The 23,816-nt window shown below is 40.8% G+C and overlaps 2 protein-coding genes across 5 annotated transcripts in view; one reads left to right on the forward strand and one right to left on the reverse strand.

Annotated features, from left to right (window-relative positions):
* Window positions 1–23,816, reverse strand: part of JKAMP (JNK1/MAPK8 associated membrane protein) — a 415,429-nt gene that overhangs the window by 325,869 nt on the left and 65,744 nt on the right. The gene's annotated exons all lie outside the window — the stretch shown is intronic.
* The window catches only part of CCDC175 (coiled-coil domain containing 175), a 74,088-nt gene continuing 53,893 nt past the window's right edge, over window positions 3,622–23,816 (forward strand). For 2 of the 4 annotated variants that reach the window (XM_060174878.1, XM_060174879.1), the window contains exons 1-5: window positions 3,624–4,369; window positions 8,637–8,722; window positions 14,114–14,225; window positions 18,008–18,143; window positions 19,026–19,254. In XM_060174878.1, the coding sequence (XP_060030861.1) occupies window positions 4,213–4,369; window positions 8,637–8,722; window positions 14,114–14,225; window positions 18,008–18,143; window positions 19,026–19,254 (720 nt within the window). In that variant the 5' untranslated portion in view covers window positions 3,624–4,212. Of the gene's footprint in view, window positions 4,370–8,636; window positions 8,723–11,993; window positions 12,049–14,113; window positions 14,226–18,007; window positions 18,144–19,025; window positions 19,255–23,816 lie in introns of those variants that run through there. The other 2 variants (XM_060174880.1, XM_060174881.1) reach the window with 2 other exon arrangements.

Consider the following 23,816-nt stretch of genomic DNA (forward strand, 5'->3'; position numbering starts at 1 on the left):
TTTACAGTGATTTTCACTAAGAGTTGAGTGATCAAGATATTTAAGGAAGGCTAGAGATAGCAAATATGAGCATTTTAATTTTAGGAAATAAGCTCTTAACTTTTAGAAGAAGGAAATGGTAGGAACTAGCACATGCTCTGTGGCAAGCACATCTTCACAGTCCCAGAATATAAAATTCTACTTTGTTTTTTAAATATTTATTTATTGATGAGAAAGGGAGGAAGAACCAGAGCATGACTCTGGAACATTCAATGCCAGAGAATGAACTCAGGACACCTTACTTGATGGTCCAGCACTTTCCCAACTGGGCTACTTTCTGGGCTGCAACAAAATCCACTTTATTTATTTATTTCTTAAAACAATTTTTGTTATTTTTATTTACTTATTGGATAGAGACAGCCAGAAATTGAGAGGGGGGAGGTAAAGAGGGAGAGAGACAGAGAGACACCTGTGGCCCTGCTTCCCCATGCACAAAGCTTTCCCCCTGCAGGTGGGGACCAAGGGCTTGAACCCAGGTCCTTGCGCACTGTACAAAAAATCCACTTTATAGATGAAAAATCAAGACAAAAATGTTGACTTCCCAAGACAATCAAACCACTAGCAAATGATGAGGATTTTCTGTTTGTTTGTTTGTTTTGTTTTTTTTAACTCCAATTTGATGGTAATCACTAAAACCAGTGAAGTGAGAACATTGAGAAGAAGGACTAGGGTTAGGGTTAGGGTTAGGGTTAGGGTTAGGGTTAGGGTTAGGGTTAGGGTTAGGGTTAGGGTTAGGGTTTTAATCAAGTGCCTTTACAAACACTGATATGGCTTGGCCTTACTCAGAAACGCTTTGCTGTCCTTGTTTAACCGAACTCCATCAGGGGCACTGATCCATCTGCTTGCTTCTCTAACAATCTGGTATTACCTAGGGGACATGGTCTTCCTGCCATTTTACTAAAAAAGACTGTGTGATGCAGTTACTGCAGCTAAGAGTCACAGCTTGATCACATCACAGGTACTTTAGATGCCGAAAGAAGCTCAAGGAAATCCTTTGTCCTATGTATTATCATCTTGCAGACCTAGGCTGAAGGAGGGGAGTTCCTACTAATACTCCATGGGAGAGGACCAACATATTCCTTCTACCTGGTGCCAAAGGATTCACTGGTTCCTTTGTCACCCCTAAAGAAAGGCCCAGGCCACCAGTTCTACTGGGCCAAATACTAATTTGCAGAATATATGTGTGGCTAACATTCAGCTATTATGAAGTCTCTTCTGTCTCTGCCACAAAGAGATTGGAGTCCATAAACTCACTGGCCTAGCCTCCCTTTTATGGGTGACCCATGTGATCCAGCTCTGGTCACTGAGATATAAAAGAAATGTTTAGGATTCTGAGAGTACATTTTCCCTTATGAAAAAAGGCAGAAGTATAAACACTGCCAGAACCCTGCTGTATACCCTCATGTTAGAACTTACCGCTGAGCATTTGAAGACTGCTGGAAGCACTGACTCTCAATCCAGTCATCAGTGGTAGCCAAAACTGCCACTCCTGGAAATACAAACAATGGCCTATGTCCAATAAATCTCCTATTGGTCCTATTTACCTGGAAACCAGCTGGCAAGAGTTTCCAGGCTTTCTGCCCCTGCTTACAGATGATAGAACAGAAGAACAGGAACAGATCTGAAAACCAATAGCAGATCAAATCTAGCAAAAAGGAGAGTATCCAGCGCTAGCATATGGTTCTCTCTGGAGAAGGAGACTTGGTATAAGACTCAGCTTGCCATCAAATCGATGGGGTTTACAGTCAACAATATTTATTCACCTTTCGCATATTTGGGAGCTACTCTCTTCCCTGATCCAGCTTTCTGGTCTTTCTGCCAGCCATGACATCACCTCCTCAGACAATAATTAGGATCCACCTGCATATCAGATTTCAGCCTCAGGCAAAAAACAAACAAACAAACAAGCAAACAAAAAAACACACACTAGTATAGCCACAGGCCCTTTGGAATATAACTAAAATATGCCTACTAGCTATCTACAAAATGGAGGGCCCCCCCAACTCTTCATCTGTACTATTCCAGCCTTTAGGTCCATGATTGGTCAGCAATTTGTTTGGCTTTGTATGTTAACTCTCTTTTCAACCACCAGGTTCCAGATGCTAGACTTCCCTGGACAGACAACCCCAATAATGTGTCCTGGAGCTCCGCTTCCCCAGAGCCCTTCCCCACTAGGGAAAGAGAGAGACAGGCTGGGAGTATGGATCGACCTGTCAATGCCCATGTTCAGTGGGGAAGCAATTACAGAAGCCAGACCTTCAACCTTCTGCATCCCACAATGACCATGGGTACATACTCCCAGAGGGTTAAAGAATAGGAAAGCTGTCAGGGGATGGGATGGGATGGGATAGGATGGGATACAGAGTTCTGGTGGTGGGAATTGTGTGGAGTTGTACCCCTCTTATCCTATGGTTTAGTCAGTGTTTCCTTTTTTATGAGTAAAAAATAAGAGAGAGAGAGGAGAAAATAAATCCAGAAAAATTTATGTTAAGAGTTTTATAGCAAATAATTAGTTTGCATGGTTGTGAGATTGTCTAGGTAGATGCTGAATGTTATTTTTAACTGTACTGAATTAAGAAGTAACATAAGGGGCTGGGTGGTGGCACACCTAGTTGGGCACACATGTTACAATGCACAAGGACCTGGGTTTGAGTCCCTGGTCCCCACCTGCAAAGGGAAAGTTTTGCAAGTGGTGAAACAGCGTTGTAGGTGTCTCTCTCCTTCTCTATCACCCCCCTCTCTCCCAATTTCTGGCTGTCTCTGTCCAATAATTAAATAAATATAAAAACAAACAAACAAAAAGACTCAGCTTGCTATTAATATACTGTGTCTTCTCCAAGCCAGTTAAACACAGTAGTTTAGGCCGCAGGTTCAGTGTTCTCACTTGCAATGTGGGACATAATACCTACTTCAAAGGATTGTTATGAGGTAAGTGAGTCACTGTAGGATAAGTATTTTTCATCAGTGCCTGAAACATCATAAACATTCAACAAACCAGAGCTTTGTCATTGTTAGTAATACTCTTGACTTCATTCTTGTTATCAGTAAAGGAAAATTAAAGAAGGCTAGATTAAACTGTTTTTGTAGCTCTCTAACCAGCCATAGGATATGGAAACTAGTTATAGTCGATTAGCATCTGACACTCAGCTGGGTTTTGGATATGCAGAGAAAAATAATGTAGTACTCCTGCACGCAAAGAACTCAGTGTGATTAAAAGGTAGAGGGGGAAAAAATCACTGATTCAAGGTAACATGCTTAGTGACAGACTGGATACAGCAAAAATTCTAGAGGAGTACAGAGATATTTCATAGCACAGATTACACACTCTTATTTAAATCCAGTAGAAATATGTACAAGGGCCCAGGTGGTGGCTCACCTGGTTAAGTGCTCACATTACAGTGTGCAAAGACCCATGTTCAAACCCCTGGTCCTCCCTGCAGGGGAAAGCTTCACAAGTGGTGAACCAGGGCTGCAGGCGTCTCTCTGTCTCTTTCCCTTTCTATTTCCTCCTCCCTCCTCAATTTCTCCCTCTTTCTATCCAATAATAAAGATAAATAAATAAAAATTTAAAAAAGAAATATGCGCACAGAAATTATTTTAGTTCCAAATCCCCTTGTAATCCTGGTCACTTTTCTTTAGTTTATCCTACCCCAGTTTCCATGTCTGTAAAAGTGAGGTCATTAGGGTGGATAGCATAATGGTTATGCAAAGAGACTCTCATTCCCAAGGCTTCAAAGTCCCAGCTTTAATCTCCTGTCATAAACTAGAATTGCTTAGTGTATAAAATAAATAAATAAATAAATGAGGTCATTAGGAAAAGAAAAAACCTGTCTCAAAAAGCTGAGACAGTGAGAATTGAATGAAAAAGTTCGCAAAGCTCAAATCCCTAACACAGAAAAATTCACAAATGATTAGGATTATGATTATAGTAGTCAATGAGAAAGGTGCAAGGCCTAAAAAAAAAAAAAAAAAAACGGAAAAAGGAAATGTTGTGTATAGAGGGTCCCATTCTTCCAGGATTGCATAATTATTGTGAACAGTATTAGGAGAATACGGAAATTAGCCAGTAGGTTCTGGCCAGGCGCAGGCGCACAAGGTTCTCTGTGTCCTCGTTGCTCATAGCAACCGGTCTCTGTAGCTCTGGCCTTCTGGGCGCCTGGCCTGAGCAGCAAGATGGCTCTGCAAACCTGGTCACCAGAGCTGAGGCTAACTGAGAATATACCGCAGACTGTGTCTGTTTCCACCGGCCCCTCACTGGAGTTATGCACCTTCCCCTCCACTCTGGGCTCCTCCGTCGCGACCGCTGCGCTGGAGCAGCTCTTTGCTGTGGGTGAGAGGCCCGCAGCCATTGAGGGGACATCCCCTCCAAGCTGGTGACAACCCTGGGTGGGAATGGGGTGGAGACTTCCCTGGCTTCTCAGGCTAAGACCAGGCCCCTGTTCCTTAGAGACTGGGGTTGAGAGGAGGAGGGTAGAAAAGCAGTGTTCAGCAACCCTGTTCCAGTGCCACTGGAGGGAGTGTCCGGCTCACACAAGTAGCCTGATAACAAATACTGGACTCGAGGGCCGCATTGTCCTTTACCTGGTTCAAGAATACTTTCATGTCGCTTATACTTTCCCTGTCAGCTTCTTTCTCTCTCCCTTTCTCCCTCTCCCTCTCTCCCTCTCCCTTTCTCCCTCTCCCTCTCCCTCTCTTTCTCCCTCTCCCTCTCTCCCTTTCTCCTTCTCCCTCTCTCCCTCTCTTTCTCCCTCTCCCTCTCTCCCTTTCTCCTTCTCCCTCTCTCCCTCTCCCTCTCTCCCTCTCCCTCTCTTTCTCCCTCTCCCTCTCTCTCTCCCTCTCCCTTTCTCCCTCTCCCTCCCTCCCTCTCCCTCTCTCCCTCTCCCTCTCTCTCCCTCTCCCTTTCCCTCTCCCTCTCCCTCTCCCTCTCCCTCTCTCCCTCTCCCTCTCCCTTTCCCTCTCCCTCTCCTTCTCTCCCTCTCCTTCTCTCCCTCTCCCTCTCTCCCTCTCTCTCTCTCCCTCTCTCTCTCTCTCTCCCTCTCTCCCTCTCCCTCTCCCTCTCCCTCTCTCCCTCTCCCTCTCTCCCTCTCCCTCTCTCCCTCTCTCCCTCTCCCTCTCTCCCTCTCTCCCTCTCCTGCGCTCTCTCTCTCTCCTTCCTTGCTTTGTTTGTTTGTTTTTGTAAGTTATTTTTCTCCAACTGCCATGGTAAACTGAAAAATTTAGTGGACAAGTAAGAAGGATGGGAGTTAAACAAGTTAAAAAGTTTACTGCTTTGTAGTAAGCAAGGAAATTTTGGTAGAGAAGGATGCTAGAGGAGATGAGACAGTGCTCTTCGATGGGGCTGAGTGAAAATATTTGATTTGAAACCTTGTTTGGAGGTTCTAGCAGGGCATGGTAGCTACTTGTATACCCTCAGCCTAAGACAGTCAGTCTCTTCGGGGAAGGCTGTCCTTCCGGAGGGACGCACATGGAGAGGTGAGGGAGGAAGGGGACACCCGCCTAGCCAGCCAGATTAGCCGAATCAACTCTGGGATAAATGGGGTGATAGATGTCGCAGCCAGATCGCCCTCACATCCGAAAATATTTTATTTGAAAACTGAACCTATTTGTACTCAACTCACCCAAGTTTCAGGTAAGACAGTCCAAGAGAGAGCGTTTCTTGATTAGCTTATAAATTACGTTCCCAACTGGGTCCATAATAATACCCTTTAAATAGTTTTTTCGGTCTGAATATTTCAAGGAAAAGAGATACCAAATAAGTCTTCCAAGAACTTTATGATGGGTCACAGAATAGGAGAAGAGATTTAAAACTCAATTCCTTCCTTGGGAAAAAAAAAAAGGCAAGTATTTATAGGAAATGAATTATGGCTAGGAAATGAAGAGGATCTTATGCAAAGTTGTCACAGGTGAATCTCTGGTCCAAAAACTACCACTTTTCCTTTCCTGTTTGGACAGGTAATGGCTAAAACCAGTTGAGGTAAAGACTTTACCACTATAATGAGGATAGTTTACATAGGGGCGGAGGTAGGGAACAGGGCTTACTGATTCATCGGAAATGCTCAGACAACCAGTTCTGTGGAAAAGCCCTTTCAGAGCCTCAGGGATTGACTGGTGCCTGCCTTTGCAACTAAGCCTATAATTAATGATATCAAAGTATCTCCCTCTCTGGGATCTATTCAGCCAGTGTGCCCCAGGCCCTCCTGTATGAAGCTACCCCACAACAATGTCAAATAGCAGAGCATCACCTTGTATTGTGCAAATATTGTTCCCAGTAGTAATTTCTGTACCTCCAGAAAGTTCTGAATAGAAAAACCTTTATTAAGCTTTGTTTCTCAAAATGTGAATTATAAAATATGTAATTCTCCAGCCCATTTGCAACTGGGATTAAGCTTGTACTCATTCATTCCATAGAAGACAGGAAAAGAGATAGCAGGCCTTTGCTAATACAGATGGCTCACAAATTCAGTAATGGATTGTCATTGAGTTTTAAGATTCACTTACTAAGGGAATTCAAGTTGCATGGAATTGAAGGTAGAAATAACTCTGTATATTTCTGAGAGGTGACTGTAACTGTTAAAGACAAGGATTGTGGAGTCATACCATTTGCTTTTCTTAAAGTTTTTTCATTATTTATTTATTTATTTTTTAATTTGCTTTTCCCCTCCTTTTGTTGCCCTTGTTGTTTTATTGTTGTAGTTAGTATTATTGTTGTTGTTACTGATGTCATCATTGTTGGATAAGACACAGAGAAATGGAGAGAGGAGGGGAAGACAGAGAGGGGGAGAGAAAGATAGACACCTGCAGACTTGCTTCACAGCCTGTGCAGCGACTCCCCTGCAGGGAGGGGAGCCGGGGGCTGGAACCAGGATCCTTACACTGACTGGTCCTTGCACTTCGTGCTACGTGCGCTTAACCCTCTGCACTACCGCATGAGCCCCATAGTTTTATATATTTAATTTGATAGGACAGAAAGAAATTAAGAGAGGGTGAGGAGATGATAGAAAGAAAGATAGATAGATAGATAGATAGATAGATAGATAGATAGATAGATAGATAGATTAATGTATGGATGAATGGATAGATAGATAGGTAGATAGCCCTGTAGCACTGCTTCACTGCTTGTAAAGCTTCTCCTCTTCAGATAAGGAGGAAGATAGTGACTAAGTCAAATAAGGGTAGAACCAACCTTTCAGTTGAGCCAAAGACTTGACCACTAGAGAGTCAAGTGGTAGCACATGGCATTGAAGTCACATAGGATCCCAGTTTGAGTCCCCAGCTCCCCACCTGCAGGGGAGACACTTCACGAGCAATGAAGCATTCTGCAGTTGTCTGTCTTTCTTCCCCCCTCTCTATCTTCCCCTCCTGTCTCAATTCCTCTCTGTCCTACCTTGTAAAAAGGTAGGAAAAATGGCCTCCAGGAGTAGTGGATTTGTAGTGCTGGCACCAAGCCCCAGTGATTAACCCTGGAGGCAAGAAAAAGAAGACTTTACTTAGGGGTGGAGGTAGGGAACTGAGCTCACTGTTTCACTGGGAATGCTCAGAGAACAAGTTCTGTCTGGTTTATGGAAAAACCCTTTCAGAGTGAAGGAGATTGGTTGGTGGCTACCCTAGTAATTGAGCCTGGGTTCTTGTGCATGTAGTGTGTGCACTCAGCCAGGTGCACCACTGCCATCCCTGAGACTTTCATTTGGATTCTATTACTGATGGGATCTGTGATCTTGAAGATATAACAAGACCTCAGGAATCTTAGATTTCTCACCAGTGAAATAGCAACCATAATAAGGTTATAATAAATTTCGATAAAACTTATCTCATGCATGAGTTCGTAAGTCTGAAATTCAGAGACAGAATTTATTTTATGCAGTGGTGATAAAAATGTAAAAATAAATTTGCGTTTTTCTTTTCCTTTTTTCCTCCTCCCCATTATATCTGTAATTTGTCTTCATTACCTTGCAAACTTTTCACAAAATTATCTTCTCATGAGCTTATTATCTCTTTCATAATTAGTTACTAAACTTCCCTATCCTATACAGAACTTTTCTTTTTTTTACTACAAGAGATGCAAAGATAGAAATCTAATAGAGGAGCTTGTCCTTAAGAAGCATAACATAGGGAGTTGGGTGGGTGGTAGCGCAGTGGGTTAAGCGCAGGTGGCGCAAAGTGCAAGGACCGGCCTAAGGATCCTGGTTCGAGCCCCCAGATTCCCACCTGCAGGGGAGTCGCTTCACAGGCGGTGAAGCAGGTCTGTAGGTGTCTTATCTTTCTCTCCCCCTCTCTGTCTTCCCCTCCTCTCTCCCATTTCTCTCTGTCCTATCTAACAACGATGACAACAATAATAACTACAACAATAAAAGACAACAAGGGCAACAAAAGGGAAAATAAATAAATATATTAAAAAGTTTTAAAAAAAGAAGCATAACATATATCCCTACATTAGAAATAGGAAATAACAGTACAAAGAAACTTATGTCAAGTGGTCCATTACTATAGAAACCCAGAAAGAATCTATAATTTCCAACTGAGCAAGCATTTGAGCTAGATCTTAAAAGGGCTGAATTGTACTTGGACAGATAAATTTTAATCTTCTTTGTTTCTTTTAGAAAAATCACTGGAAAGTGACTATTTTAAGTGCAATGAAGAAGCGAAGACCTTTCTTAAGAACACTGCTATAGCTGTTAAGAAACTGGTATTGTATTATCTACAGAAGCTATTATTTTTTTAGTCCTTTACTTGTTTATCCATTTAACTTTAATTTAGCACCAATTCCGTTCAAGGTACTTCAATAGAGGAAAAGGAAAAATACCCTGGATGAAACAAAAAGCGTTTAAGCATTGACTCCAGTGTTGAATCATGAGTAGCTCACTGGCTGTGAATTGCTGTTTGGTTTCCCATGTGGGAAAGTGCTTAAAAATAATACTGGTGAATGGTAGAGAATGTTCCATTCTCCAAAGGGAGGATGGACAACATACTCTATGCTACACCTGAGGAAGATGGGTCAATATCGAGGCAACTTGGAATGTTCCTACTCATGACCACAGAATGTGAGCTCAGATCTACAGGGATGCAGAGGTCACATAAGCTGAATATGGGCCCCAGACCAAATCAAATCGATAGGGTTTACAGTAAACAATATTTATACCCCTTTCCCACATTAGGGAGCTACTCTCTTCCCTGATCCAGCTTTCTATCCTTTTTCTAGCCAGAACATCACCTCCCCAGACAATAACTTGAATCTACCTGCAGATCAGATTTCAGGCTCAGAGGAAAAAAAAAAAAAACTAGTATAGCCACAGTCCCTTTGGAATATAACTAAAATATGCCTACTAGCTGTCTACAAAATGGAGGACCCCCCCCCCATCTCTTCATCTGCACTATTCCATCCTTTAGGTCCATGATTGGTCAACAATTTGCTTGGCTTTGTATGTTAACTCTCTTTTCAGCCACCGGGTTACAGATGGTAGCAAGATACAACCCTGGGCAGAGGATCCCACCAATGTGTCCTGGAGTTCCACTTCCCCAGAGCCCTTCCTCACTAGGGAAAGAGAGAGACAGGCTGGGAGTATGGATCGACCTGCCAATGCCCATGTTCAGTGGGGAAGCAATTACAGAAGCCAGAACTTCAACCTTCTGCATCCCACAATGACCTTGGGTCCATATTCCCAGAGGGATAAAGAATAGGAAAGCTATCAGGGGACGGGATGGGATACGGAGATCTGGTGGTGGGAATTGTGTGGAGTTGTACCCCTCTTATCCTATGGTTTTGTTAATGTCTCCTTTTTTAAATAATATTTTTTAAATAAAAAAAATTTAAAAATAACAATACTGGTGATAACACAGCTCATTCAGTCAAGGGGTAGATAATGTAGGCAAATTCTTGTGATACCAATATGTAAGCAGTCCTTTTAAAAAAAGCCTATAACCTCTGGCATAAACCGCCTGGATTTTACCTATAACTTTAGTTCTCCTGAAGCAATTCCCTTACACAACTGATTATAGGTTACTTGGCACCCATTCAAATCGATACAAATTATCCTCTTCTGTAGTAGCAAACAGAAGTAATATTTTTCAATTATGTTATCTTGACCCCAAACAAAGAACTTTTTAATATATATTTATTTTAATTTTTGACCTTTTTATTAGGAATTTAATATTTATCTATAAAATCATAAGATAATAGGGGTATAATTCCATATGGTTCCCACCACCAAAGTACAGAATTTCTTTTATTTTTAATTTTTTATTTTTATATTTTTTTATTTTTTTTATTTTTTATTTTTTAAGAACTTTTTTATTTTTAATTTTTAAGAACTTTTTTTTATTTGCCTCCAGGGTTATTGCTGGGGCTCAGTGCCTGCACCATGAATCCACTGCTTCTGGAGGCCATTTTTCCCCCTTTTGTTGCCCTTGTTGTTGTAGCCTTGTTGTGGTTATTATTGTTGTTGTTGATGTAGTTCGTTGTTGGATATGACAGAGAGAAATGGAGAGAGGAGGGGAAGACAGAGAGGGGGAGAGAAAGATATAGACACCTGCAGACCTGCTTCACCCACTGTGAAGCGACTCCCCCTCAGGTGGGGAGCCGGGGCTCAAACTGGGATCCTTATGCCAGTCCTTGCACTTTGCGCCACCTGCACTTAACCCACTGCGCTACCACCTGACCCCTCAAACATTTTATTTTTTATTTACATTTATTATTATTATTATTATTTACCAGAGCACTGATCAGCTCTGGTTTATGGTGGTGTAGGGGATTGATCCTGAGACTTTCATGCCTGAGGCATGAGGGTCCGTTTACATAAGCATTATGCTATCTACCTCCACCCTAACTTTTATTTATTTATAAAATGGAGATATTGACAAGACCATAGGATAAGAGGGGTACAACTCTACACAATTCTCACCACCAGAACTCCCTATCCAATCACCCTACCCCCTTGAAAGCTTTCCTATTCTTTATCCCTCTGGGAGCATGGACTCAAGATCATTATGGGGTGCAGAAGGTGGATGGTCTGGCTTCTATAATTGCTTCCCTCCTGAACATGGCTGCTGGCAGGTCGATTCATACTCTCAGTCTGTCTATCTCTTTCCCTAGTGGGGCAGGGATCTAGGGAGGTGGGATTCTAGGACACATTGCTGAGGTCGTCTGCCTAGGGAATTCAGGTGGGTATCATGGTATCATCTGGAACCTAGTGGCTGAAAAAGAGTTAAAATAGAAAGCAGAACAAATTGTTTACTAATCATGAACCTAAAGTCAAGAATATTGCAGATGAAGATTTGAGGGAGGTCTCCATATTGGAAAAAGCTAGTAGGTCTATTTTAGGTGTATTCCAAGGGGCCCATGACTTTACTAGTTTTTGCCTGAGTCTAACAGCTAACATGCTGGTGGACCCAAGGTATTGTCTGGGAAGATGGTGTCAGAGTTGTAAAAAGGACTAGAAAGCTGGATCAGGAAGAGAGTAGCTCCCAAATATGGGGAAAGTGTATAAACATCGTTAACTGTAAACCCCACTGGTTTGATCTGGGGCACAGGAGCCTCTGTAACCTCTGTATCCCTGTAGGGCTGAGCTCACATTCTGTGGTCACAGAACTTTTTTTAAGGTATTACAAACGTGTCTGCATTTGCTCCTGCCTAGATAACATTTATGTTTCCCTCACAGGGTCAGAGTAGTGAGGTTTCTTCATTTGATTTTAAAATGTTGAATAAGTACTTACTACATATGAAATATCTAAAAAATAGAGAAAAGAAGTCTATAGTATAGATGAGTTTGAGTCTGTAGTTGATAATAAAAGCCAGTCTTATTAGCTTATAATTATGTTTTACGTAGGTGTGCATATATACTATATAATCATATTTTATAATTGCACTTAATTGATCGCAAGTATAGAAACATTTGAAGTTTGTGCATAGTGTATTGTATTGTGGTGCTCCAGAAATGTTTTTCTCTGTCTTGTTCCTTTAGTTATGCTTTTCTGAAGGACTTGAAGAGGCCAAAATACTTAATGTGATTATAATAAGTATGTCTTCATTTAACATATGGCTGTGAAATCTCTTAAACGGAAATATATCCGTTCATTCTTTAAAGTGACAATTTTTCACAAACATAAAAGTACTTTAACTTGTTCTGGAAATGTTTAGGAAAATAGTAGTCAAAGGGAGTAAAGTAAAAGCTACTACTATGATTCCATAAATATTCTAAAATAATCACAGCTAACACTAATGCATGTCCTTGTTACTTTCAGGGTCTAGACAATGCCTATATTTTAATCTATTGTTATTGTTGTTATTGTTCTCATGAGGATTTTTTACTGGGGCTCAGTGTTTGCCCAGCTCCACAGATACCACCAGCTATTTTATTTTTATTTGATTGAAATTGATATATATAGAGAGAGATAGGGAGTGAGGGGAGCTGGTTGGTGGCGCACCTGGTTGAGCACACACATTATTGTGCATAAGGACTTGGGTTTGAGCCCCTGTGAGAGTGGTGAATCAGGGCAGCAGGTGTTTCTCTGTCTCTCTCCCTCTCTATCACTCCCTTCTCTCTTGATTTCTGGCTGTCTCTATCCAATAAATAAATAAAAGTTAAAAAAAATAAAGAGAGGGAGTGAGAAAAGGAGAGAAAGAGAGGGAGGAGAGACTCCTATAGTACTGTTCCACCACTTAAGGAACTTTCCCCCTGCAGGTGGGGACTGGAGACTTGAACCTGAGGTATGCCACTATCTTGCCTGAACATTTTATTTTTTTACAGAAAATGATTACATTATACACATGTAAGTACTCATATGAGTATGCATGCATGTTTTATTATTATTATTTTTGCCTCCAAGATTATTGCTGTGGCTTGGTGCCTGCACTACGAATCCACTTATCCTGGAGGCCATTTTTTTCCATTTTTATTGGATAGGACAGAGAGAAACTGAGAGAGGAGGGGAAGATAGGGGGAGAGAAAGATACCTGCAGATTTGTTTTACCGCTTGTGAAGTGACAACACTGCAGGTGGGGAGCCAGGGGCTTGAACTAGTATCCTTGCATGGGTCTATGTGCGCTTAACCCGGTGAGCTACCACCCAGTCCCTAATTAAATTTTTCATAATTCATAAAATATGACAATTTCTCATATCATAAAACAACTATGGCCACTTATTTAAGAGGTGATTTATGTATTTTTAAATTTTTAAAATTATCTTTATTTATTGGCTAGAGACAGCCAGAAATAAAGGGGGAAGGGGTGATAGAGGAGGAGAGAGACAGAGAGACACCTGCAGCCCTGCTTCACTACTTGCAAAACTTTTCCCCTGCAGGTGGGGACCGGGAGCTCGAACTTCGGTCCTTGCACACTGTAACATGTGAGCTCAACCAGGTGCATCACTATCCGGCCCCCTGATTTATCGATTTTTTTTCCACTAACAAAATTTAATATTTTTTTCCTTTTTGCAAATGCCCCCCCCCCCGAAATAACAAGTCACACATGAATTTGGATCTGTAGTTATATTTAGGAAACCATTGACTTTCAATTTAGTTTTATTTTATTGGTTGATTGATAAAGACAGAGATAAAGTGACATGGCTGGGGGAGACAGGGAGAGACAGAGACACCTGTAACACTACTTCACTACCTGTGAAACTTCCCACACTGCAGATGGGGACTGGAGGCTTAAACCAGGGTCCTTGTGCACTGTAACATGTGCACTCAACCCAGTAAAGCACTCCTGATCCCACCATTGTTTTTTTCCTATAACGATACAGATACATATTTTAATGGAACTTTCCTCTTTCATATTTAAGTAGCTTTTTATATCCATATTATCCTTTTTGTTGAAGACTTTCCTTTTAAATAGAGAAGAAACAGACTTAATGAAAGATGTTTTCTGAGAAGAATAAAAATGTGTGGAAATTAACAAGCCATGAAATCTTAAATACTGATTGAGCATAGACACTTTCTATTCTCTATTCCAAATGACAGAGCAGAAGAAGTTATTTGATGAAAAACAAAAATTTATCTTGAAGGCATAAGACACTGTTTAGGAAATCAACCTTATTATTTTAATGTCTTGATTTTGTAAATATGTAACTTAAATTTTCAGGAAGAGATGAGGAAACAGGCCATTGATCTTCTGGAAATTGAAAGCATGGAACTCAGCAGACTGTATTTTCTATTGGAAACTATTCCCTATAACATCAGCAAAGAATTAGAAGGTATTTTTGAATTTATAAAATGTAGAAATTGAGTTTATCTTATAAGAACATAGAATCAAGAGTCATTTTATTTTCTAATTTATTTTATTTGTTCTTGTGATAACTTTTACTTACAAGATTATATGTTTCAGAAGTGTAACTTTATACTTCTTCATAATATGTTGACATGCCACATCCACTACCAAAGTGCTAATATCCCACCATCAAAGCCTGTTAGATTTTTCTGTGCTAGCAACCCAACTCCTTTGGGTAACTTTAGTTCTTCTGTCCAAGTTTCAAGGTTTGTTTTCATTTGACCTTCTTCTCTTTGTTTATATTCTCCACCATATGAGTGAGATCATTTAGTATTTCCTTCTATATGTCTGTTTAAGATTTACATTTTGCTATTAATGGTAATGAACTCCTCTAGGCAATGTTTATCTGAAAAGCTATTCACTAGTCCTTCAGATATTAATGATCACCTAGCTGATTAGATTATTTTTGGTTCTAGGTCGTCTCCAGTCAAAATTGAATGTATACTCACCCATCCTTTCTGGTTTTTAAAGTTTCTGTTGAGAAATCAGCTGATAGTTTTATGAGAATCCCCTTCCTTGTGACTTTTTTTCTTTCTCCCTTCTTTTTTTCCACCAGGGTTATTACTGGGGTTCAGTACCTGCACAAAAACACCACTGTTCCTAGTGAACTTAAAAACTATTTTAATAGAAGATGTGGAACAGAGAAAGATAGAAAAGAAGTGAGAGAAGGAGAGAGAGACAGAAAGGAGTGAGACCTGTGGCACTGTCCACTGCATGAAGAGCTTCCCTCCAGTATGTGGATACTTTTTCTTTTTTCTTTTTTTAAATTTTTTTATTTACAAAAAGGAAACATTAACAAAACCATAGATTAAGAGGGGTACAGCTTTGCACAGTTCCCACCACCAGACCTCCGTATCCCATCCCCTCCACTGATAGCTTTCCTATTCTTTATCCCTCTGGGAATATGGACCCAAGGTCATTGTGGGATGCAGAAGGTTGAAGGTCTGGCTTCTGTAATTGCTTCCCCGCTGAACATGGGTGTTGACAGGTCGATCCATACTCCCAGCCTGTCTCTCTCTTTCCCTAGCGGGGAAGGGCTCTGGGGAAGCAGAGCTCCAAGTCACATTGTTGGAGTTGTCTGTCCAGGGAAGTCTGGTCGCATCCTGCTAGCATCTAGAACCTGGTGGCTGAAAAGAGAGTTAATATACAAAGTCAAACAAATTGTTGAACAATTATGGACCTAAAGGCTGGAATAGTGCAGATGAAGTGTTAGGGGGTCCTCCATTTTGTAAATAGCTAGTGAGCATGTTTTAGTTATATTTCAAAGGGCTTGTAGCTATACTAGTATGTTTTTTTTTTGTTTGTTTTTTTTGCCTGAGCCTGAAATCTGATATGCAGGTGGATCCTAATTATTGTCTGGGGAGATGATGTCATGGCTGGGAAAAGGACCAGAAAGCTGAATCAGGGAAGAGAGCAGCTCCCTAATATGGGAAAGGGGTATAAATATCGAAACCCCATCGATTTGATGTGATCTGGGGCCAATAATTAGCTTAGGAGACTGTGTGACCTCTGCATCCCTCTAGATCTGAGCTCACATTCTCTGGTCATGAGTAGGAACATTCCACGTTGCCCCTGTATCGACCCATCTTCCTCAGGTGTAGTATAGAGTATGTTGTCCATCCTTCCTTCAGAGGATGGAACATTCTCTACCATTGTTGATCCAGATTGAGGGCAAGGTCCTTTGGGGGCCCACAAAGGGGTCTGTTTTGTTGTTCCTGTTAGAAATGACCGGTAACAATGGAGACAGGGATTTATTTGAGTTCTAGGCCCATCAAGTCTGTTTGGGAATCTTGTGGATACTTTTTCTTTTGTTGCTTTTGGGATAATCTCTTTGACATTTTAATTTTGATGGTCTTGGCATTCACCTGTTGTTTTTTTTGTTTTGTTTTGTTGTTTAATTAGGATCTTTTTGAGTTTCCTGGATCTAAGTATGTGTATCCATTTGGAGAAGGCTTTAGCTATCATTTATTCAAATAAGAATTTCTCCCTTTCTCTTTTTTCATTCTAGCACCATTGTGATGTGAAAAGTGATGCTACAATTAACTAATGTAACTACAATATTTAAAAAAAATTAAGTAGCTTTCTTAGGGAAGCTACCAGCTCATGTCTGAGGAATTTATTATGTAGAAATGGGTAAATAGTTTAGTGCCTTTATAAACAGTGGTATTCACAAATTCATGCATTTTTACTATCTACCTATCATGCACTGAAGTAATCCTCTGAAATCTTTTGTGATCATACTGTTATGTTATTTACTGGTGAATTTGTGGCCCTCTTCCTCTTTTATTTCTTGTCTTAACATTTCTCCCTCTCTTTTCTTTCTTTCTTTCTTTTTATTTATTTTTATTTATTTATTTTCCCTTTTGTTGCCCTTGTTGTTTTTTATTGTTGCTGTAGTTATTATTGTTGTTGTTATTGATGTCATCATTGCTGGATAGGACAGAGTGAAATGGAGAGAGGAGGGGAAGACAGAGAGGGGGAGAGAAAGAAAGAGACACCTGCAGACCTGCTTCACCACCTGTGAAGCGACTCCTATGCAGGTGGGGAGCTGGGGGCCCAAAGTGGGGTTCTTACACCAGTCCTTGCGCTTTGCGCCACCTGTGCTTAACCCGCCGTGCTACCGCCTGACTCTTTCTTTCTTTTTCCTTCCTTTCTTTCTTTCTTTCTTTCTTTCTTTCTTTCTTTCTTTCTTTCTTTCTTTTTTCCTTCTTCCTTTCTTTCTTCCTTTTCCTTTCCCCTTACTCCTTCCTTCTCTCCCTTCCTTCCTTCTTCCCTTCCTTCTTCCTTTCCTTCCTGTCTCCCTCTTTTCTGTCCTCCCTCTTTTCTTCCCTTTCTCCTTCCCTCCCTTCCTTCCTTCCTTCCTTCTTTCCATTTGCGTCCCCAGAAAGTAGACCTAGAGAGAGTGGCTTTTACAATATTATTATGTTAAGAAGTGTAGTCCAGAGAGGAAAGGGGAATAAGAAGACTAAAGCAGAAAGAAGGAGAGGCTAATGGGGTGCAATGTAATGTTGACTGCCACTGAGAACTGTATTTTTTAATATGGCAAAGATGTATTTTTTTAATATTTTATATATTTATTGGATAGACACAGAAACAGAAATCAAGAGGAAAGGAAGAGACAAGAGAGAGAGAGAGAGAGAAACCTGTAGCACTGCTTTACCACTCATGAAGCTTTCGACTGCAGATGGGGACTGGAGGGGGGACCCCCATCCTTGCACACAGGAATATGTGTGCTGGACACAGTGTGTCACTGCCAGGCCACTGATCTAAGTATCTTAAGAATGAGAACGTGATCCCCATCCAAGCACTGTCTTCTGTCTCTCATAGGACCAATGTTTGTCCCAGTAGCAATACTTCTGGGCTACAAAAGCATGAGTCTGGGTGTCTAAAGAAGCCCTATGCTAAAGGTAACAGGGAAGTTCAAGGCAGGAAAACAAAATTAAATAGAATAGACAGGAATCAAGTGCTGTCAGAATACATGAGTATGAAGTTTTTCAGAACTCAAAGAAAACTGGTCGCCATAGCATCAACTGAGACAAGGGAAATGACTGATAAAATCCAGAGGATACAAAGAAGTAAGTAAGAGTTGTCTGACATAGATATACTTTAAAAAGTACTTCAGAGGAAGACAATTTTTACTCATGATTTGAAAAGCCAGCATCTATATTTGTGCTTCTCAAATAACCCACTGATATTTCCATTTTAAAGAATGTGTCAGAGATGCTCGCAGAGTGAACCTCTTTGAGATTAGTCAATTACACATGAAAGTCACAAGACAGACTAATGAAATACAAATGCTGAAGAAGAAAGCATCTGATCTGAGTGAAGCCAATGAAAATCTGGGGTAAGTACATTTCTTTTTAACTTTTTTTTTCCTCCAGGGTTATTACCAGGGCTGGGTGCCTGCACCACGAATCCACTGCTGCTGGAGACCATTTTTTCCCCTTTTGTTGCCCTTGTTGTTTTATCATTGCTGTGGTTATTATTGTTATTGTTGTTGCCGTCGTTGGATAGAACAGAGAAATTGAGAGAGGAAGGGAGACAGAGACAGGGAGAGAAAGATAGACACCTTCAGACCTGCTTCATAACTATATTGAAAGCAATATAGTTATGAAGTAAAGAAATAGCACCAGTTATCTCTTTTGTTGTTAACCCTGTATAGATATTTATTGTCATTTGGAGATCTTACCAGCAATGGGTATGTGAGGTTGTGTTTGTCTCTTGAGCTTACATTTGGCTGAAACTGGAAAACGAAGATTCAGATGCAATTTTAAGCTTCCTCCAATCAGTTAATATGAACTCTTCCTCCATTAGTGCCTAGCAAATAGAGGAAGGTTAGCTTTCTCCTGGACATTATCAGCAAAGTGACAGGATCACAGTAGGAAATTATAGATAAAGTAATAGATAAAGTCATGTGTCTTGGTTGCTTCCATTCATGTATTTGAAAATTTTTTGAACCATTGTATACTTTAAGCCAAAATAATAGAGTGTAGTAGCTACTTGGTATATAGGGATGAGTAAAATAAGGCAGAACCAGTGAACTTGGGCCTTTGGAATTTCAGGCACGAGAGTCTCCTTGCATAACCATTATGCTATCACCCCCCTACCCCACCCCCAGCCAAGTTTAAGCAATCCCAATCCAACTCAAAAATAAATATTCCTAATAATTCCCTTCTTTATCGTGGTTTATCTCATCAAGAAGATGTTCAATTCTTTTCCTACATAGTGAAAAGCAAGAGGAGCTGGTGAGGCAGCATGAAAAATTTGTCATAGCATTCAACCAGATCATGAGACAAAAGGCGGAGATCATTGTTTGCATCAATGAGACTTATACCAACATAAACGTGGAGGAAGCAGAAATAGAGCTGCAAAAGAAATGTATTTCAAGTATAGAGGAGGAACTAGAAACACAAAAAGCAGAATATTATAAAAGAAAGAAAGAATTGACTGAACAGGTAAGTGTGATGATTAATAATAATAATAATAATAATAATAATAATAATAATAATAAGTATGAAATTATCCAGACTCTCAGGCAGTAAAAGGGAAAGGATGTCTTTGTCTTCAAGGTGAGCAAGTGCATCCCTATGGTGTCTTCCAAGAACACTGGGATGGAATACAGAACAGACTCCAGAACAGTGGAGACCCTTGAGAAAGATACTGGATTGTGTAGTTGCATCTCAGTTCATAAGAAAGAAAACTGGGGCCATGATTTGTAATGCTGGGTATCCTTTATGTACTGTCCTCTAAGAACAAGGAATTTGTCTCCATGTCACCTGGTTGCTTTTGACTGTCCTGAGACCTCACTTCCAAGGACCGGACCAGATGGTCCAGCCCCGCTGAGCCACTTGCTTCAGTTGAGTGCATCTGAGAGGAGTGGCCTGTAGAAAGTCTGGTTGGAGTCAAAAGAAAGCTTATTTTGAGGCAATGACTTGATGAAAGGGGGAGGAGGTGGAGTTGGGTTGATGCTAGCATAAATGAAAAGTCACTACCAGAATGGTTCATGGTATGCTCTTGATCAGTTCCTGGTCGCCTCAGTAGAGGCAGAATTGTTTTCTTATCAGCTCTTCCCAACAGTGGTCTTTTTCCTCCCCCCGAATGCTGACCGTCAGTCATGACAAAAACTGCTGCTGAGTCCCTACCTAGTGTTGTAACTGCTGTTAACCTCAGGTTGTGTGCTCAGGAGCTAGCATTCAGTCTTATGCTACTGCTATGTCAAAAGTAAAAACAGAAAGAAAATTATGTAGTCAATTGCTTTTCTTGAGTCTGAATTAAAATTTAGAGCAACACCATCCAGCAGTGCCCAACATTTGTTCTTTACTGTGATCTAGTCCACGATTAGACTCAGGCTCTTCCTCAATTCCAAATTTCTTTCTTTCTTTCTTTCTTTCTTTCTTTCTTTCTTTCTTTCTTTCTTTCTTTCTTTTTCCTTTTTTGTGCAGGTGATTTATTGAACAGGGCTTGCTAAAATGGTTTTGGATGCTAAAAGAAATGTAGCTATTTTTTCCCTTTGAGTAGTGCAATAGATATTTAAAGAAAAAGGATATTCTTCATGTGTCTACTTTAAGCAAAACATGGGAATGAGACTCATTGTGTCCAAGAATCTGAGAGTTATAGTATTGTCCAGCTAAATAAAGCACAAAAAGCAATTGTGACTTTCCCCTGGTAAGTGGAGTTAGAAGTAGGGACAGATTCCTAGATAGAAGGTACTTAACACATACTCTCTTAAGTGATCTGCCACTCTAGACAAATCAGTACAGAAATTGCAGATGGGAAAATAGCCAAGATAGGAAGAATAAACACAAAATTCACCGTTCCCTGAGGGCCTACCTTGTTTTCTTTTTTCTTTTATTAACTATTATTGTACATTCTTTACATTAAGATGCCCTCCCTAGTTTTTTTTTTTAACTGAAATACTTGTTCATATTCTTAAAATGTAAGACTATCATTATTCCTTTGGCCTAATTAACATTTTTTTCTTGTGGGTATTAGCCTGTGTGTGTTATCTCCTGGCCTCTCCCAAGAGTAATGTCCTCCTCCAAGTTTAGGCATCCCAAACTATCTCTAAATATTGCCAAATGTCTGCTGTGCTTTAGGGTGAAATAATCCTGAGAATTTTATTTTACATAAGTGAATAACTCCAGCACACGTGCTGACTTTACCTGATATATATATATATATATATATATATATATATATTTAAAAGTTTTTTAATTTTTTAAAATTTATTTTTATTTATTGGATAGAGACAGCCAGAAATCAATAGAGAGGGAGAGAGAGAGACACCTGCAGCCCTGCTTCACCATTCATAAAGCTTTCCCCTTGCAGGTGGGGATGGGGCGCTTGAACCTGTGTCCTTGTGCATTGTAATACATGCACTCAACCAGGTGTGCCACCACCTGGCCCCCTATAGATATTTTTTGAACACTTTCCGAGTTAGTTGCAAGGAATCCAAACAGTAATTAAAGATGTGCTACATCTGCTCCCTTTGCTGGAGCATTGCCTTTTTTTTTTTAATCACCCATTTTATTGGGGTTTTAACAGTTTGCAGGATGGTTGTTGTTATATGGGTATAATGCTCATCTTCTGGCAGTGGTGTCTGCCGAACACTTTCACTCTGAGCCTTTGGACCTTTGCCACCATCCTACACCAGAACTCCAATGCCTTCTCTACTCCCTCCCTTCTCCTTTCCCACAGCCTTTTGCTTTAGTGCAATACATATATCTTGAGTTTTTTTTTTTTTTTTTGTCTTCCGTAGTGCCTGTGTTTTCCAAATTCTTTGCCCTAAACCTGTGGATTATTTTCTTGAGTCTAGATATCTCAGCTTGTCATTCTTGGAGCAGGCACTTTGTGCAGTGGCTGTCCCTTTGCTGAATTATTTTTTTAATTGTTTTATTATTTTTTATTGCCACCAGCATATTACTGGAGCTTGGTACCAGAAATATAAATCTCTTATTTATTTACAAAAAGGAAACATTGACAAAAACCATAGAATAAGAGGGGTGTTGAGTTAGCGTCGCGAGAGGGAGAGATGACCCAGGAACTAAGCTCGTGGCAGCAAAGCAATACAAATCTTTATTCATTGGATAAGAGGGGTACAACTCCACACAATTCACACCACCAGAACTCCATATCCCATTCCCTCCCTGATAGCTTTCCTATTCTTTATCCCTCCGGGAGCATGGACCCAGGGTCATTATGGGGTGCAGAAGGTGGAAGGCCTGGCATCTATAATAGCTACCCTGCTGAACACGGACGTTGACAGGTTGACCCATACTCCCATGGGGAATCGGGGCTCCGGAGATAACACATTGGTGGAGTCGTCTGCCCAGGGAAGTCCAGTTGGCATCATGGTAGCATCTGGAACCTGGTGGCTGAAAAAAGATTTAACATATAAAGCCAAACAAATTGTTGACTAATCAAGAACTTAAAGACTGGAATAGTTCAGATGAAGAGTTTGAGGGGGTCTCTGTTTTGTAGATAGTTAGTAGGCCTATTTTAATTATATTTCAAAGGGCCCATGACTATACTAGCTTTTTTTTTTTTGTTTCCTGAGCCTGACATCTGATATGCAGGTGGATCCAAGTTATTGTCTGGGGAGATGATGTCATGGCTGGAAAAAGGACCAGAAGCCTGAATCAGGGACGAGAGTAGCTCCCAAACATGGGAAAGGTGTATAAATATTGTTGGCTGTAAACCCCATTGATTTGTTGTGATCTGGGGCCCATATTCAGCTTATGGGCCTTGGAACTATAAATCTACTACTCCCAGTGACCATTTCTTCATTTTTATTTTTCTGTCTTGGTAGGGCAGAGAGAAATTGAGAAAGGAAGGAAAAGATAGAGAGGAAAGGAGGACACCTGCAGACCTGCTTCACTACTTTTGAACTATTCCCCCCTGCAGGTGGGGCTCAAACCCAGGGGGGACTCAAACTCAGGTTCTTGTATATGGTAACATGTGCACTCAGTCAGGTTGCCACCACCTGGCCCATGAAGAATTTCTAAATTTAGGCTTCTGAGACATTTTTAAAAGTTGAAACGGGGCCGGGTGGTGGCGCACCTGGTTAAGCACACACATTACGGTGCAAAAGGACTCATGTTTGAGCCCGCATTTCCCACCTGCAGGGGGGAAAGCTTCACAAGTAGTGAAGCAGTGCTGCAGGTGTCTCTCTCTGTCTCTCTCTCCCTATCTCCCCCTTATCCTGTTAATTTTTAGCTATCTCTATCCAATGAATAAAGATAATAAAAATTTTTAAAAATCAAAAAAAAAAAAAGGTGAAACCACCTGGTTAGTCTGAAGTGCCATGCTGGAACCAACTGATAGTCACATGTCAAAAACAGTAGCAAGCTCTAACCTCTGGGCTTGTCTTTTCTTGGATCCACCTTTACAAATTTCAGGATGAGAAAGAACAAAATAGGTGTTAGTGTTTTCACTCTCTATCTATAGCAATGCTGAGCAGAATTAATACCCCTCTGCTGAAGGCATTAGTTGGTTCTCTCTGATAATCTTTGGAACCCACAAGCACTGCACACACCCTGCCACCAACCAAATGGTTCATTTCAATGACAGAGGCAAGAAATGAGACCTTTCTCTGCAGACTGGTGATTTCTAGGACCGTGGGAGGTAAGGAGCAGTGTGTCCTGTCCCTTTACTTGGCTCCCTGTTGTTAAAATTTGGAGGCTCCAGCTGGCCGGGCTAGCTTCACGGGCGGGTAACAGAGACGACCAGAGACATACGGCTGGGCAGGGAAGCTGTATTTCTTTATTCAGGAACAACGATTCATAAACTAAGACAAACTAATCACCAAACAGAACTCTGCTGTCTCTTTGCCGCGGCGCAAGCACTCTCTCTTACTCTGGAACTCAGGAACCCTCTCGGGGTTCCTCGGGGCGGGGCCAAGTGGGCCCACGAAACTAACAGGACTGATCCAATTCTCTTGGCGGGGGAGAACTAGAACCCAATGTAAAGCATACAACAGCTCCCACTGAATCAGTTGGTCAGTGGTGGCACAGGATCT

Source organism: Erinaceus europaeus, chromosome 16 (genome assembly GCF_950295315.1).
Source record: "Erinaceus europaeus chromosome 16, mEriEur2.1, whole genome shotgun sequence".
Taxonomy (NCBI): domain Eukaryota; kingdom Metazoa; phylum Chordata; class Mammalia; order Eulipotyphla; family Erinaceidae; genus Erinaceus; species Erinaceus europaeus.